This window comes from Aspergillus eucalypticola (assembly GCF_003184535.1).
Source record: "Aspergillus eucalypticola CBS 122712 chromosome Unknown BO83scaffold_17, whole genome shotgun sequence".
In the NCBI taxonomy this organism is placed as follows: domain Eukaryota; kingdom Fungi; phylum Ascomycota; class Eurotiomycetes; order Eurotiales; family Aspergillaceae; genus Aspergillus; species Aspergillus eucalypticola.
The window spans coordinates 183122-197203 of NW_020290291.1; the positions used below are offsets into that span (position 1 = coordinate 183122).

At 52.7% G+C, this 14082-nt stretch overlaps 3 protein-coding genes across 3 annotated transcripts; 2 read left to right on the forward strand and 1 right to left on the reverse strand.

Moving 5' to 3' along the window:
* The first annotated feature begins 2085 nt into the window (after positions 1 to 2085).
* BO83DRAFT_62464 (uncharacterized protein) lies at positions 2086 to 3072 on the forward strand. The gene has a single exon (XM_025537486.1). The coding sequence runs from the start codon at positions 2214 to 2216 to the stop codon at positions 3057 to 3059; it is 846 nt and encodes a 281-aa protein (XP_025386629.1). The 5' UTR covers positions 2086 to 2213; the 3' UTR covers positions 3060 to 3072.
* Positions 3073 to 5239: 2167 nt separating this feature from the next.
* On the forward strand, positions 5240 to 6612 carry BO83DRAFT_315809 (universal stress protein family domain protein; the record flags this gene model as incomplete). The annotated part of the gene is made up of 2 exons (XM_025527641.1): positions 5240 to 5493; positions 5553 to 6612. The coding sequence occupies 2 exons, from the start codon at positions 5240 to 5242 to the stop codon at positions 6610 to 6612; spliced, it is 1314 nt and encodes a 437-aa protein (XP_025386630.1).
* A 1877-nt stretch (positions 6613 to 8489) lies between these two features.
* BO83DRAFT_62421 (putative eukaryotic translation initiation factor subunit eIF-4F) lies at positions 8490 to 13848 on the reverse strand. Its single transcript, XM_025537485.1, has 6 exons — positions 12875 to 13848; positions 12196 to 12627; positions 9298 to 12009; positions 9155 to 9238; positions 8722 to 9098; positions 8490 to 8668 (listed from the first exon to the last, which is right to left on the reverse strand). Exons 1-6 carry the CDS (start codon positions 13553 to 13555, stop codon positions 8524 to 8526), a joined length of 4431 nt encoding a protein of 1476 aa, XP_025386631.1. The 5' UTR covers positions 13556 to 13848; the 3' UTR covers positions 8490 to 8523.
* Between the last annotated feature and the right edge of the window lie 234 nt (positions 13849 to 14082).

A 14082-nucleotide genomic window follows, 5' to 3' on the forward strand; every position in this document is an offset into this window, starting at 1 on the left:
CTACGCGATCAGGGATACTTGCCAAGCCTGGCTTGGACGTGCGGCTCTCCGCACAGGCAGACAAAGCGCACACGCCTATCATATTGTGATGGGCAGGCAGACTTCCCCGGACACTACTCGTCGGCTTAGCAGGCAGATACAAAGTGATTACTTGTACCTTGTAGGCACTGCTCAATTAGAGGCGTGAAATGTGGCAGCCTGTGGGAACTTCATCGCCGAGTCCTGGCTGGCTTACGTGGGCTTTGCAAAGGCTGCCAGACAGAAAGGAAGCGAGATTATGCACGCGTACTCCATACAGTACGCGATATCCAATCCATTTCAGCGAATTCGGAAGTATCAAGGGAGTGAGCAAAAGCAGGCAAATGTAAGTAGGTAAGATAGGAAAGGAAGGAAGTAGGCATAACTCCGTGCCCGTCGTCGTATTCGCTTGGCTAGTTAAACCTCCCAAGGTACACGCGCCTCGGCCCTCGCGAATTATTGACCACCGCCCGGGATTACTGCTTCCGTGCACAGGTCAATCAATCCCTTTCCCCAGTGTACGTACGTATTAGCATTAGCTAGTGCAGTGCACGCACTTGGGTCAATGCTCTTTTCTGCCAAACGAATACGCTCGACGCCGTAAACTTTCTTGTTATCCCTCGGGTCACAATCAGAGTGCATGGTGCTTGCTGATTATTATTCTGCGCGACCGGAATACGCGTCTACTTCCACGGTTAGTCACTTAGTATACATCTCGCTCAGGAACGTCATTGTCCCCGAGGGTGGGGATGTGACTGGTATTGTCGACTAGACCTATTGCAGTAGTGAGGCTGGCCAAGTTAGGGGACTCCTGGTTCTGCACCGCGAGCTTATGAATCGGGGATGCTGATTTCAAAGCGGACAGAAGTGTCATTACTACAGACTACATAGTGAGTAGGTATGACGAGCTGGCGCATTGACCCTAGGAGGCTCATTCAGAACCAGCTGGCCCCTTTGGTCCCGTGGAAATAGCAACCTTCACGGATGATGGGAGAAAGGGAGCAAGCACAGTGAGTAATCGGGGAGTCTGGCATGAGACGGAGCGATGACTGGGCATCTGCTGGAATTTTCTAGGCTTAGAAGCTCCCGTCAGCCGGAAATAACGGCGCGGAAAGATTGGTCATCCGACGCCCCGTCCAGGGTTTTTTTATTTTTTTCATCCCAAATAATTCTATTTTTCTTTGCTGGGCTGGGCTGAGCGGTGATCGTCCACACGGAGTTAGCGGGCGGAGCCTGGCCGTGACTCATTTTTAGGAGTGATGATTGGGTCTAGCGAGGGGCGGTGAACTAACAGTTGCCTTTTCGAGCGAGGGAAATCGGCCCTGGTGGATCCGGCACCCTCCTTCCGATCCACGGATGGGCATCGATGGTTTCTGCCTCCGAAGGTCCGATTCCATATCCCTTCTAAACCCCGGTGCGTGAGAAAAAAAAAGGTAAAATAAATAAGCTAAGGTTAATAATGGAGATAGGATTAGAAAAACGGAGAAAACACTGAGTAAAGAAAAAAGAAATCAGCAGGAAAAAATTATCAGCCTAGAAAGTGGATATATCATATTAAATTGGTCCCTGTCTCCCGGTTGATCACTTTTTTCTTTCCCTACACAGGGTTTACTCAAGTACATACACTGTACCTATTTCCTTCCTCCACATACATACTACATACACACCCATCACTTTAGGGTGACCACCTCAGACCGACTCTAGTACTGCTGTGCACCATCCTACATACGCACACAGGACATTTTACTCAAACCACATACCTCCAACACATCCGCTTTCCCCGCCACTACTGCTGCCTCATCCTGCCTGTTGTTGAACAGACAACCAGTGGAGACGACTGAAGGAGCCAGGAACGGACGACGCATCGCTGGTCTGGTCGCGCCCATCCATTTTTTGCGCCGACATAGTGCAGAGAAACTATCTATTTTCCCATTTCCCATTTTTGACGCCGGAAACGAAAAAAAGCGGATCAAAGCGTAGTCGCGCCCCAAGATAAGGCGTCGTGATTTATTGATCCGCCTGCAGTCAACCTTGACTCACCGCCCCGCGATCTCTCCACCCGCTGATTGGCCCCCAGCCTGAGCGGCCGCCGGAAAAGGGAAGGCTGCCTGAGTCACCGCGCAGAGCGAACGAGTCACCTTTTGGCATTGAGCTCATAAGCACATCAACACGGTCCTCCCGGACTTTTTGGCACCATGGCCTCTCGCTCTTCTTCTACTTCTACTTCTACTTCTTCTACCTCTCCCTCCCCCCTTTCGACCTCCGCTTCCACCATCACTCCCAGTTCCTACTTCGCCTCTCTCGTGCGGAGACGCCAACAAAAGAAAATGAGTATCACTCAAACATACTACCTCGCCCACACCGCCCGCAAGAAGCTCACCCGGGAAGCTTCGCGGGCAGACCATGACCTCCGCCTCCTCGTTGGCCATGCCAACCTTCTGGATTCCCTCATGCTGGAATTGGCCGATGCCGAAAGAGAACAAGAACGTTGGTTCAACCAAACCGTCAGCGGAGTGACCAAGACCTCTTCACAAGGTTCAGAATCCCGACACATCCAATGGGCAGAAACCGTGGTCGAAGACCCCGAGGAAGACTGGGATCCCGAAGACCTTTCCGACGCCGACTCCGATGTCAGCGACTCCGACTCTGACTATGATGAAGACGAATATGAAGATGAATCTCACATCTATACCCCCGTGCGTCGGCGGGCCCCGTCACCTGTCGCCATCATCACGGAAAAGGAAGTGGAGGAGGATTACGATTCCGACTCGGACTCGGACTTTGAATACGATGACGCGGAAGATTTGGAGGAATTGACCTTGACCCGCTCACCCTCCCGACAAACCCCTCCCGACTTGCTGTCGGACTCGGATGGGGAATCAGAAGACGACACCATGCCACCGTCGCCTCCCCAACCGACGCTTGAAACATTCAACGAGAAGGAACCTCAAACCACAGAGATCCCCCTCTCTCCTACGGATCTCGACAATGGGTATTACGTCCCTGGCCAGGCACGCAGCACGATTATCGAGGCGTACTGATTGTGCCCTGCCAATTGACGACCACGTCAATGTACCATACGTGATACCCCCCAATTATTGATGAATTGTTCTGGAAAGGTTGATTTTGTTTCGGGCGAGTCGCCACTATCATAGCGGGTCCGGCGTTTTATTCTGCGACAAGATAAAAGGAATTCTTTGGTTGGGCATTCTGTTTTGGAGACTACTGTTTTGCATTGTTCGAGATCGCATCCATCTACTTTTTTTTGCATGCCCGAGCGCTTGGGCAGTGATTCTCTACTCTTTGATTTTTCCTTTCTTGGATCGATATGATCCCCACAGTTAGGCCGCTGGGATAGACGGTCGAGAACATTAGGTTCTTGCTTGTCCTCTTCGGAGGCAAATATTAGATGAAACCCCATGATGAATGAATATCAAATTACAAGAAAGACCAACCAACCCCCCGTAATACTCCATAATAATACCAATAGATAAAGTAGATAGAGAGATATGCTCATCATCAACAACACCTTCCCGATGAGATTTGATCTTCACCGTAGATTAAAGACCAGCCCACATGGCCGCCAATAGCCGATAGATAGATGGTTGTTTAGTCCGTACCTGGTCTCCACTTTCTTGGAACCGGCGACTAGTCAGTCAAGGTTAGGCCTCTCGCCTCAAATGAAGAAGACATTGGGCGACGACTGTGATTGTGCAAGTCCGACACATCGCCGTCTCAACTCCGCTGGGCCAGAACCGGGATGGCAGTGCCGATCGCCCGTCCATCCAATCCACTCCTCAGCTACCCTTTTTTTTTCTCCCTCTGCTATGTATCTCCATCCAGACCCCGACTTGTCAACTAGTCATTGAGCACACCGCCCCGTGATGTATCACATGGGCGATCGATCCCGCCCGGCGGATCATCACTGCCGATCCTGACCTTCACAACTTTCATTTACTTTACTTGCTTGCTTGGTGAGGGAAGGTTTCCGTCGTGTTCCTTAGAAAAAAAGTCTACTTTGTACCCTTATCCCGTCCGTCCCTTGCCCGGAAGTTTCGGGTGACGGATGTCCATGGATAGTAGATACTTATTCACATCACAATGGATTTGTCTGGGGCTTCTCCGATCATGTGAACTTTCTGGTAGACTCTTTGCCGTTCTCTCCGAAGAAAAGTTTTTTTTTCTTCACTCATAGTTAAACTAGACTAGACCCTGAAGGAAAAGAAGAAAAAAGAAAAAGAAGAATAAAGTCGCCGTGAATGTGGGTCAGTCAGAATCAGACTATTTATTCATATTTTACTCTAGATAGGAGAATATATTTCCCTCATGATGGGGCAAATGGTTAGTTTAATTCGCGTTGCGAGGGGAGATACAGTGTTAGTTGGGCAGATATTTGTTTGGTAATGTTAGTTAGATTTTTCTCCGTGATAGTAAGTTCCTTGGTGTCGCGATATTTAATTGACCATTCAGGAGGGTTGTGTATAGAACGTTTTGCCGGAGGGAGAGGGGAGTAAAAAGAGAGGGGTAGTTTAGTAGCTGGTGGTGTTGTCTGATAGCAAATACATGCTTGTCCTCTTGTGTACCAATGACTCTGTCCCGTGGATGCATTAGTCAAACCAGCATACTGTCATACTGCCATACTGCCATACTGTCCAAGTAACAAACTAACTACTAACTAGTCAGTAGTTATAACATCATTGAGTAAACCCCCCTCTCACCGCCCTGCCCCGCTTGGAGGATCTCCTCTCCTTTCCGGCTTTTGTGCTGCTTCTCATTCCTCTTCCGGCTTCCGCTCCGAGTGACCATCCCACTTCTCCATCCTGCTTGCTTCCATCCATCCTCTCACTGACTGAGCTATCATCTATCCATCTATCCTTCTACCTGCAACCACTCGAGCTTCCCTAGCCAGTCCTCCCGTTCGAGCTCACCATCCAAGCATATTCTGCCCGGGGAGCTCTCATCCTGATAAGCCCCGATACTCTGTACCGCCAAACCATGGTCTGCGTTTTGCGCATCGTACCACTGGCAGAACGTCTGGAGCTTCACGGTGGCTGAGCAACTCTTAACTTTAAACTTTGTTATTCTCCGCTTGTCAGCCTGTATTCTTTGCAACCAGGCTACATCATCATACAACATAATCTCCGATAAGAAGTACCACCACCACCACAACCCCTCTTCCACCCCCTCACTCCCAAACCCAGCCGGGCGCATTTCCTTCGTCATGTCATTTCCTTCACTGGACGGCAATGAGCCACTCCCTGGCCGTCCCAGAACCGCTTCTACCACGCGAGCTTCACGTGGAGACTCTAGGAGGAAATCCATTTCATTCAATATCGGCGGTTCCGAATCGCTGCCTCCCAGTCGCTCGGCAAGTGTCTCGGATCGCAGGCGTTCGCCTTCACAGGTGCCTACAGAGAGGGAGGCTAGACCTGCTACTGCTGCTGTTAGCCGCGGTCCATCCCCTCCTCCGCCCAAGTAAGTGCTGATACGTACTGGTCCTGGTTGATATTATCGCTAATACGGTGGCTGCTAAGGACCTACGAACGGGGCGTCTCCTTCGATACCTTTGATAATCCCGACGCGGCAGATTTCTCCTTGACACTGAACTACAAACACAAAGGGTACCAGAGCACGCGGCGCAGTCGGACATTTCTTTGCGGTACAGATCAGAACGATTATTCTGATTTTGCGCTCGAGTGGCTCATCGATGAGCTGGTGGATGATGGCGACGAGATCGTCTGTCTCCGTGCGGTGGAAAAGGACTCTAGTATCGCGAGTGATGCCGCAGTCGAGGCGGGAAAATACCGGAAGGAAGCGGAGAAGTTGTTCGAACAAGTGATCCAGAAGAACACCCAGAATGAGAAAGCGATCAGCTTGGTTCTGGAGTTGGCTGTCGGCAAGGTCCAGGACATTATTCAGCGCATGATCAGGATCTACGAACCCGCTATCCTCATCGTGGGCACGAGGGGCCGTAATCTGGGCGGCATGCAAGGATTGCTGCCAGGATCCGTCTCGAAGTACTGCTTACAGCAATCGCCGATTCCTGTTATTGTGGTGCGACCTACCACCAAGAGGGAGAAGAAAAAGAAGAAGCGTCTCGCAGACCCCTCCCGGCGCAACTACAATAATATACTGGAAATGAGTGAGCGACGAGGAAGTCACATATTCGATAGAAGCTCCAGCAGAGATAGCAGTGTGTCAAAGCTGCCTGACGAGGAGGCTGCCGTGGCTGCCGCGCTTGGTTTACCTTCGACGTACACTCACTCGCGGAGCTCGCTCTCCACATCGGAGCGAAGCAGCGTCAGTCATGACGAGTCTCCCTCGCCCCTGGGCTCACCTGATGCTGCTTCCCGAAGCCCTCTTGGTGGGAGCGTGGAGAACTCCGAGATCGACACCGGGTCAGATGATGAGCCTACCGTATCGCACGCGGAGAAACACAGCGACGGGACTTTGTCGCCAAAACAGACGTCTGAGACGCAAGAGGTCCCTGGATTGTCTGAGGTCGATGCAGGCGCATTCACGTCCAGCATGAATGTCCCACTTATCGTAACCGAAGACTCTCCTCCAGGCGGCACAGAAAAGCAAAACGAGTGAGCGAGAAGAGCCATATCGAACACCAACCTGGTAACATTTATTTTGGGTCGTTGCGCCCACCAACACACACTCAGAGATCACATGTCTGAAAGATAATAGGCAATTGAGCCCTTCCTTGCACGTGAGACTGTCCGACAGCTTCTACCTGAGAATACTTCTGGGTTCTATCACAGCATGATGGGCCGATGCTCACTTAACAAAGGGCATATCCAAGAAAGCAACCTGCTTCGAGCAGTGTGGATGCTGCTAGGGGCGACACTATGATGGACCCCGAATGATCTTTCATTTCACATACCTATTCCATTTTCTTGTTCACTTAGCGGGTTGTCGAGTCAATAGAGCGCAAGCACGCCAGTGCACACACACATACATAACCTACATATACACACATAGATCAAAACTACCTGATCACAATCATCAATATGAGCTACCTATATGAGCTACGTCCATGCATACATCGTTCCACTTTTTAGAAAAGAGCTTCAACTATCAATATATGTGGTTCATTCCTACTACAAAAAACAACACTAGTATCTCACTCAACCATAACCCTTCCTTCCCTATCTCCATCTCCTCTTCAAACCAAATCAAAATCAAACTAAGCATATCAACTAAGAAATTAGATTACCACTCACTCACTCGTAGTCCTTTACCTCGAAGACAGACACACACACGCACACGCACGCACGCACGCATTCAGTTCTAAGAACAATATCACGATCGATCAGGTCTAGAGACATACATCGTTATGTTTACTATAAGAGTGGGGAACAAGTACAAGATACTAACTACACATTCCTCTCTCTCTCCTCCTTCGTGGTTATTGATGTGAATCTACCTACAATGACAGGTGAAGTGAAGGAATGTAGAGGTTTGGTGATGGATGGGAATGAGAGTAAAATTGGGCAGTAGCCCAATATTAGATAGTAGGCCATCGAGCGATGAATACTAATGACAAAAACCACTACAAACTACTTCTCTCATCCAAGTTATCAAAGCAAGATGTTATTATATTAAAACAATGAAGAGGGGGAAGGGTGGGGAGGGCTTAAGTATGCCGATGATCCGGATGTCGACAGGAAAATAAGGTGAGTTGGGAAGGATATTGAGAGGAAGAATGGAATGGAATGGAATAGGGACCAAGAAGAATGGAAGAATAATTGAAGAATAAAAATAATAAGAAACTTTTCTAACGAGATTTTGTCTAAGAAAGTAGAAAGTAGAAAGAAAAGGAAGAAGCAACTGCAGGGACACTGCAAGCTATCGCCAGCAACACACCGAAACCCAGTGTAGATGCATCAAATGCAGAAGTGAAAGAAAGAAAGAGGCAAAAAAAAAAAAAACAACGTGACTACTAAAACTTGTCTCTCGCATGACATAAGTGAAAACGTCGTGGCTAGCCTGCAAGTCCCGCCCCGGTGGTCGACGCTGGTTCTCTGCTTCTTTTTAATCGAGAAACTGCAGCGTCGTTTCGGAGAGGAGAAACCGTCAAAGCTCTCCGGGTATTGAAAATGCAAGGAAAAAGAAAGCAAGAAAAAGGACACATAGAGCAATACATGATTTGATAGCAATAATAGAAAAAGAGGATGGTCAAAAGCAAGGGCATAGCAAAGGTCACCATGGACACTCCTGCGAACCAAACCTATCTCGCTAGATTCAAGAAACCCCCACCTCCGTTATGGGTCGTAGCAACAGAATTGTACAAGAGAATGTCGGAAGTCCCCTCTATTTCCACGGGAATAATATGAGCGACCGATCTTTTTGGTTTTCGCCGAAATCATGGACGAGAAGATTAGGGAGGAATGTTCATTTCAAATCACATGACGGACATGGTCGTGACTAGGTGTCAAAAAAGAAGTGAGGAATTTTCCAGAAGAACGGAATCATTTTTCATTATCATTGCGACAGAATCTATGAGGCCTCCTCACCGTCCTTGGACGGGGTCTTGGAAGGCCGGCGCTCGACCGCGGGTTGCGACTTGGTCAGCAGAGGGGAGGTAGGGTTTGAGGGAGGGGAAGTGGCCATGTTGTCACGGTCTTCCAAGCTTGCCAAAGCACTAGAAAGATATTAGCATCATCTCATAGGATAATAATATCTGGGCTGACGAACCTGAAGGCATTGATCGAGGAGGCGGCCTCCTTGTCTTCCTTCTTGCCGGTAGGAGTGCCAGTGCGGCTGCTAGCAGCGCTGTCATCACTGCCACGAACCAAGTTGCCACCAGGGCCCAGATTCTTCCGTCCGCTGTTGCTGCGGGAGCCCAGCATGCTGGAGGGGCCGAAAGACATCGGCTGGTTGGTTTGACGAGAGGTGCGAAGGCGGCGGAGATCGTCACTGCCGACCTTGCTAGACGCGAAGTCCTGCGGGGGAGCCTGGTTACCATATCCGCTGTAACTGCGGGCATCGCCACGACCCAAGCCGGGGCGGCTACCACGGTTGGCCTGTTGGCGAAGACGCTCCATCTCGGCTTCCTGTTGGGCACGAGCAGCCTGGTAAAATAGTCAGTAAAGGTACAGCCAACACATATGCTTGATCAGATACGTACCTCTTCACGGATCTGTTGGATGGTCTTGGGACCCTTGTCAGCATCCTTGGACTGCCAGCGAGCAGAACGCAGATCCACGATATCCTAATGCGAGTGTCAGCAGATGTCGCAAACCAGTATGTCAGCGGTAACGGGGATCTTACCATCAACATGAAGCGCAGACGGCTGGGCAGGCCAGGAGTCTGGATCATCAGACCGATCCGGTGGAAGTAGGCGTTCATGAAGGCGTGGCCCTTCTCTGAGGCATCGAGACTGGCACCAATGGTGCGCAGTAGACTGGTCAAACTCTCAACCTCGGCCTCGTCGGGCATACCTTCGTAGTCGACAAGCTTCTTCACACACTCGTGCATGATACGCTCCGTCAACATGCCCAACTTGTACAGCTCACCAATGAACTTGACGAGACCCAGACCACGACGCTTGGCGGCGGCAGCCTTGTAGTATTCATCGGACATCATGGCGGCCTCCTCGGTCTCACCCTCCGGCTTAGGGGGCAGGTTGACCTTCCAACCACGCTCGAACTCCTCCTGACAACGGTTGAGGAGGTACTTGCGGAACAAGCTACCACCAGCGACAACGTTGCCATTCTTGTCATGGATGTTCTCATCCTTAATTTCAGCACTCATACTCTCAAGCATGCGCTTACAGAACTTGGCATAGATAGAAGCCCAGTGAGCCTCGTCGGTAGCCTTCTCGAATGTAAGCTGAATGACCTGGCGCAGAGTACGTCCATCGGTCTCGTCCTTGGACTGAGAGACGATTTCCAGGAGCTGGCCGGAAATACGGTCGAAGTTCTCGGGAGTCATCTTGTTCAGAGCAGCCTTGACCTTGCGCTGCACCATATCCGGAGGCATGTAAGCGGCGCCGGCAGGAGTAGGCCCGGCGGCAGCAGCAGCAGCAGGGGCTTGGCCAATACTGCGAGGCTTCCAACCAGTAGAAGACACCTGCAGAGCCTTGACTTCCATTCCAGCAGTAAGGGGCATGGACTTGGCCATTTCCTCCTCCTTCTTGGCGTTCTGCTTATCACGCTTGCTGCCAGTCCGCGTACCGGAGCGGTTGCTGGAGCCAACACGAGGAGACGAGGGCATACCGGGGTGCATGGCGCTCGCAGAGTTGGTGCGGCTGAGACCAGGAGCACCAATGCCGAGACCGGGACGTCCGAAGTTGCCGAAGGGGTTGCCCATGGAAGAAGTGCGGGCGGCGTTCGACATCGCGAAGCGCTCGGCAGAAGTGGTACCAGGAGGCAAGTTGGAGCGGCTGGGGGCCTGGCCGAAGTTGCCCATCTGGAAGGGGGCGGCACCAGGGCGCGAAGAATTGCGGCCTCCCATCATGGGCGTCCGAGCGGATTGAGGGCGAGAGGAATCACTATCGCCGACGGTTTCACGCACGCGCGCATCCCAGTCAATGGAAGGCTTCTCCTTGAAGACACTCTGGAACTGCAGCAAGAACTCCTTGTTGTAGTGGAACTTGCGGTCGGCAGGGGCACTTGCGTTCAGCGCGGGGTTCGGGGAAGCGATAGACTCAGGGTAAGTAATCTTGCTGAGATCATCGACAAACCGAGCAGAGTGCAGAGCCTTCATGGCTGCACTGGGCTGAGGAGGCTCAACGGCCTTGGTGGTCTCCAGCTTAAGGGCAGCCGGCTTCTCGCGCTTGTTGGCACTGGCAGGCTTCGCGGGAGGTCCCATGGACATGTCAGAAGCGGGAGTAGCAGCACCGCTGTCTCCAGGAGTGCTGGCCTCGGTGGCGGGGAAACCACCCTTCTTGAGAGAAGCAAAGAGATCCTTGTCCTTGGACTCCTCTTCACGCTTCTTAGCACGAGCCTCTTCCAGGGCCTCGGCTTCACGCTCAGCGTTCTTCATGTTGGCCTCGTAAGCCTCGAGCTCCTCCTTCTCCTTGCGCTCCTTCTCTTCCTTCTCAGCCTTCTTCTTGGCGTAGTAGGCCTCCTCAGCAGCACGCTCCTTAGCCTCGATCTCGGCCATCTCGCGTTCGATGGCATCGTAGTCGATATCGTCATCGTCAGCAGGGGCGGGGGCAGGGGCGGGCTTGGAAGGCTCCTCAGCCTTGGTCTCGGCGGGCTTGTCCTTCAAGCTCAGGTCCTCAAGACCCTTGCGAGCCGCTTCTTCATCCGCAGCCTTCTTCTGTGCAGCTTCCTCCTCTTCCTTCTTCTTTTGAGCCGCATCCTCTTCGGCCTTCTTGCGCGCGGCCTCTTCCTCTTCCTCCTTCTTCTTCTGGGCCGCTTCTTCTTCCGCCTTGCGACGCTCAGCCTCCTCCTTCTCGATTCTGTCCTGCTCGATCTTCTGGTGCACCGCGTCTCTCAGCTCCTTCTTCTTTTCCTCATCCGTCTTAGTGGACTTGGAATCGGTGCGAATGTGGTCGGCACTGCTGCCGGTACGCGGGGGAGGAGTCGAGGTCGGGGTGGCAATCTTGACAGGCGAAGGAGTGACACGGGCAGGAGAGGCCGGGGCCTTCTCGAAGGTCTTCACGGCGCCACTGCCAGGATCCTTGATGACAACGGCATTCTTCTTGGCCGTGGGGATGACGAAAGAGGACTTTTGAGGGGCGGGGCTGTTGGAGGAACGGCTGGCATTGTGGGCATGAGCGGGGCCAGGAGCGCCAGCCGGGGGCTGACCTTGACCCAAGCTCGAGCCGGGCCGATCGTTCGAATGAGACGGGCTACGAGACAGAGCTGTGGCCTGTGCGGCGGGCTGCACCGGGTACTGGTTCTGCATGTACGGGGCCTGAGGGTTGTAAGGAATGCCCGGGCGAGGCTGCGGCGACGGGGGCATGTATGGCACACCGCTCATGTTGTAACCAGGGTAGAAGCCGTAGTTCGGGTCGAAGGTGGGATATCCCTGCTTTGATTTCATCATGGTTAGATAGCGTTCAAAATGGCCACTTTCTGGCGCCAGATTCGGAGGCAAAGTTATGTGGGGGCTATGGGTAGCAGAAGAACGTGGGGGGACCGGGGCACGGGATGTTCCTTTCTTGCGGTTCAGGGCGCCACCACGGCGTGCAGGCTTTTGCAAGGGATGGGGTCTCACAGGTTGAGGGGGCATGGGTTGGCCATAGTAGGGCTGAGGCGCCATCTGGGGATGGGCCATCGGGACCTGGTTCATCTGAGGAGTGGCCGGGTGCGCATTGGCCAGCGCGGGACTGCGACTCGCCTGGTGAGGAGAGTTGGGGAAGGGCATCGGGCGCGGCTGGTTAGGGAACTGAGGGGCCATGTTGGGACCACCACGGGGTTGATTGGGGGTCGAACGGAAGCTGGCGTTAGGCGAGTAGGGGATCTGTCCCTGGTAGCTCGACTGCGAGAATCCACGTCCACGACCGCCCTGGTGGTGGTATCCGCCGCGACCGCCGGGACCGCCGCCCATGTGGTTGCTCATGTCGCTGTGGGTCGACTGGGAGGATTCGCGACGCAGATGGGTCGACTGAGCGCCAGGACCAAGGGGTGCCTGAGGAGCCGGGCGCATCTGTTGCTAGCGCATAATTGTTAGTCATAGCATTTCACAGGGTAGGTATGCAGTCGGAATGCCAAGCAAAAGAGATGTGATCCGCAAGATTTGCCCCATTCCTAGCTAGGGAATTCCACCCGATCTGATCTTCTTTTCTTTCACTCGAACAAAAAAATTTGTTTTCTTCGATGTGGGAAAGATGGTGTAAACCAAAAGGGAGATAAATGGGCTCGTAGAAAGGATAGACAAGAAGATCGCCACTTACGTTGTCACCAGAGTCACCGAAGCTGCCAAAGTTCGGGACGTTGCCCTGAGACTGATACGACGACGGCGGTGGCCGGCCACCGCTCGAGGCGGGCTGCGGGATGGGAGAAGGCGAAGTCTGGGGAGAAGTCACGCGAGGGTTCATGGGCGGAGTAACACCGAGACCGGACTGAGGCTGGTTAGCTAGGACAGCGGGATTGCCCATGTTGGGAGATGACTGCTGGTTGGCGGCGAAGCCAAACTGCAGACTGTTCGGACGACCGGTTTGGCCACCGTTGGGGATGTATCCCGAGGTGCCAGCGGAAGTGATAGTCACGGATGGCTTTCTAGTGTGGTCGCCCTGGGAGGCCGGGGCCGGGGCGCCATTGACGATGGTGACGCCGGGGGTTTGGGATTGCTGCATGGGTTTGCCGCTCACAGGAGATGCTGTAGTCGACTTCCCATGTTGCGACTGGCCGCCCACGGTGACGGGAGCGGCGGTCGAGTCCGTCGCGGACTTCTTGGTGGCGTTGGCGTAGGAACGAGGAGCCGTCGTCGAGGTAGACGAGGGCGTAGGAACCGGCGCCTGAGGCGAAGATTTCCCACCCACTGAAGGAGAGGAAGTGTGTGCGGAGGAGGCGGCCTGAGTCGAGGTGCTCTGTCCTTGAGGTTGAAGGCCTGACTTGGGAGGGATCGAGCTCATTAGACAGGTGATACGCGAAGAAGGTTCAAGCGCTGATAGTTGAGTTTAAGATGGGAGGAGAGGGTGTAAGAGAGGACGGAAAGGCTGTTTTTGACAAGAAGACGATTGCGTTAGAAAGGCGTGAGGCTTTTCGGAGGGGGGTAGGAGCAAGGGTGATGTCAAAGGGTGTGTGTTACCGCAGTCAAGAGGAACACGCTCTAGAACCGCACATCCAAAGATTCCCACACGAAACGGGAAAGGAATCGAAGAGGGGGGAGATTGGGTCGTCTGCGGAAAGACGAACGAGATGGGGAGGTGAGGGGGGAAGGAAGAAGTGAAGACCACAGAACAAGAAAGATATCACGTCGTGGTCAACGACGATGGGTCTGGGGAAAGAAAAAGAGGAAAAAGGGAGAAGAGGGAAATAAAAGAGGGGGGAGGAAAAAAGGCGAGAAGTTTGGAGGGAAAAGATTTCGGTTCCCTATTTTTTCCTTTTGGTGTTTGGCCGGTAAAAGTTGGTGGTGGTGGTGGTGGCTTTTTTTCTTTAT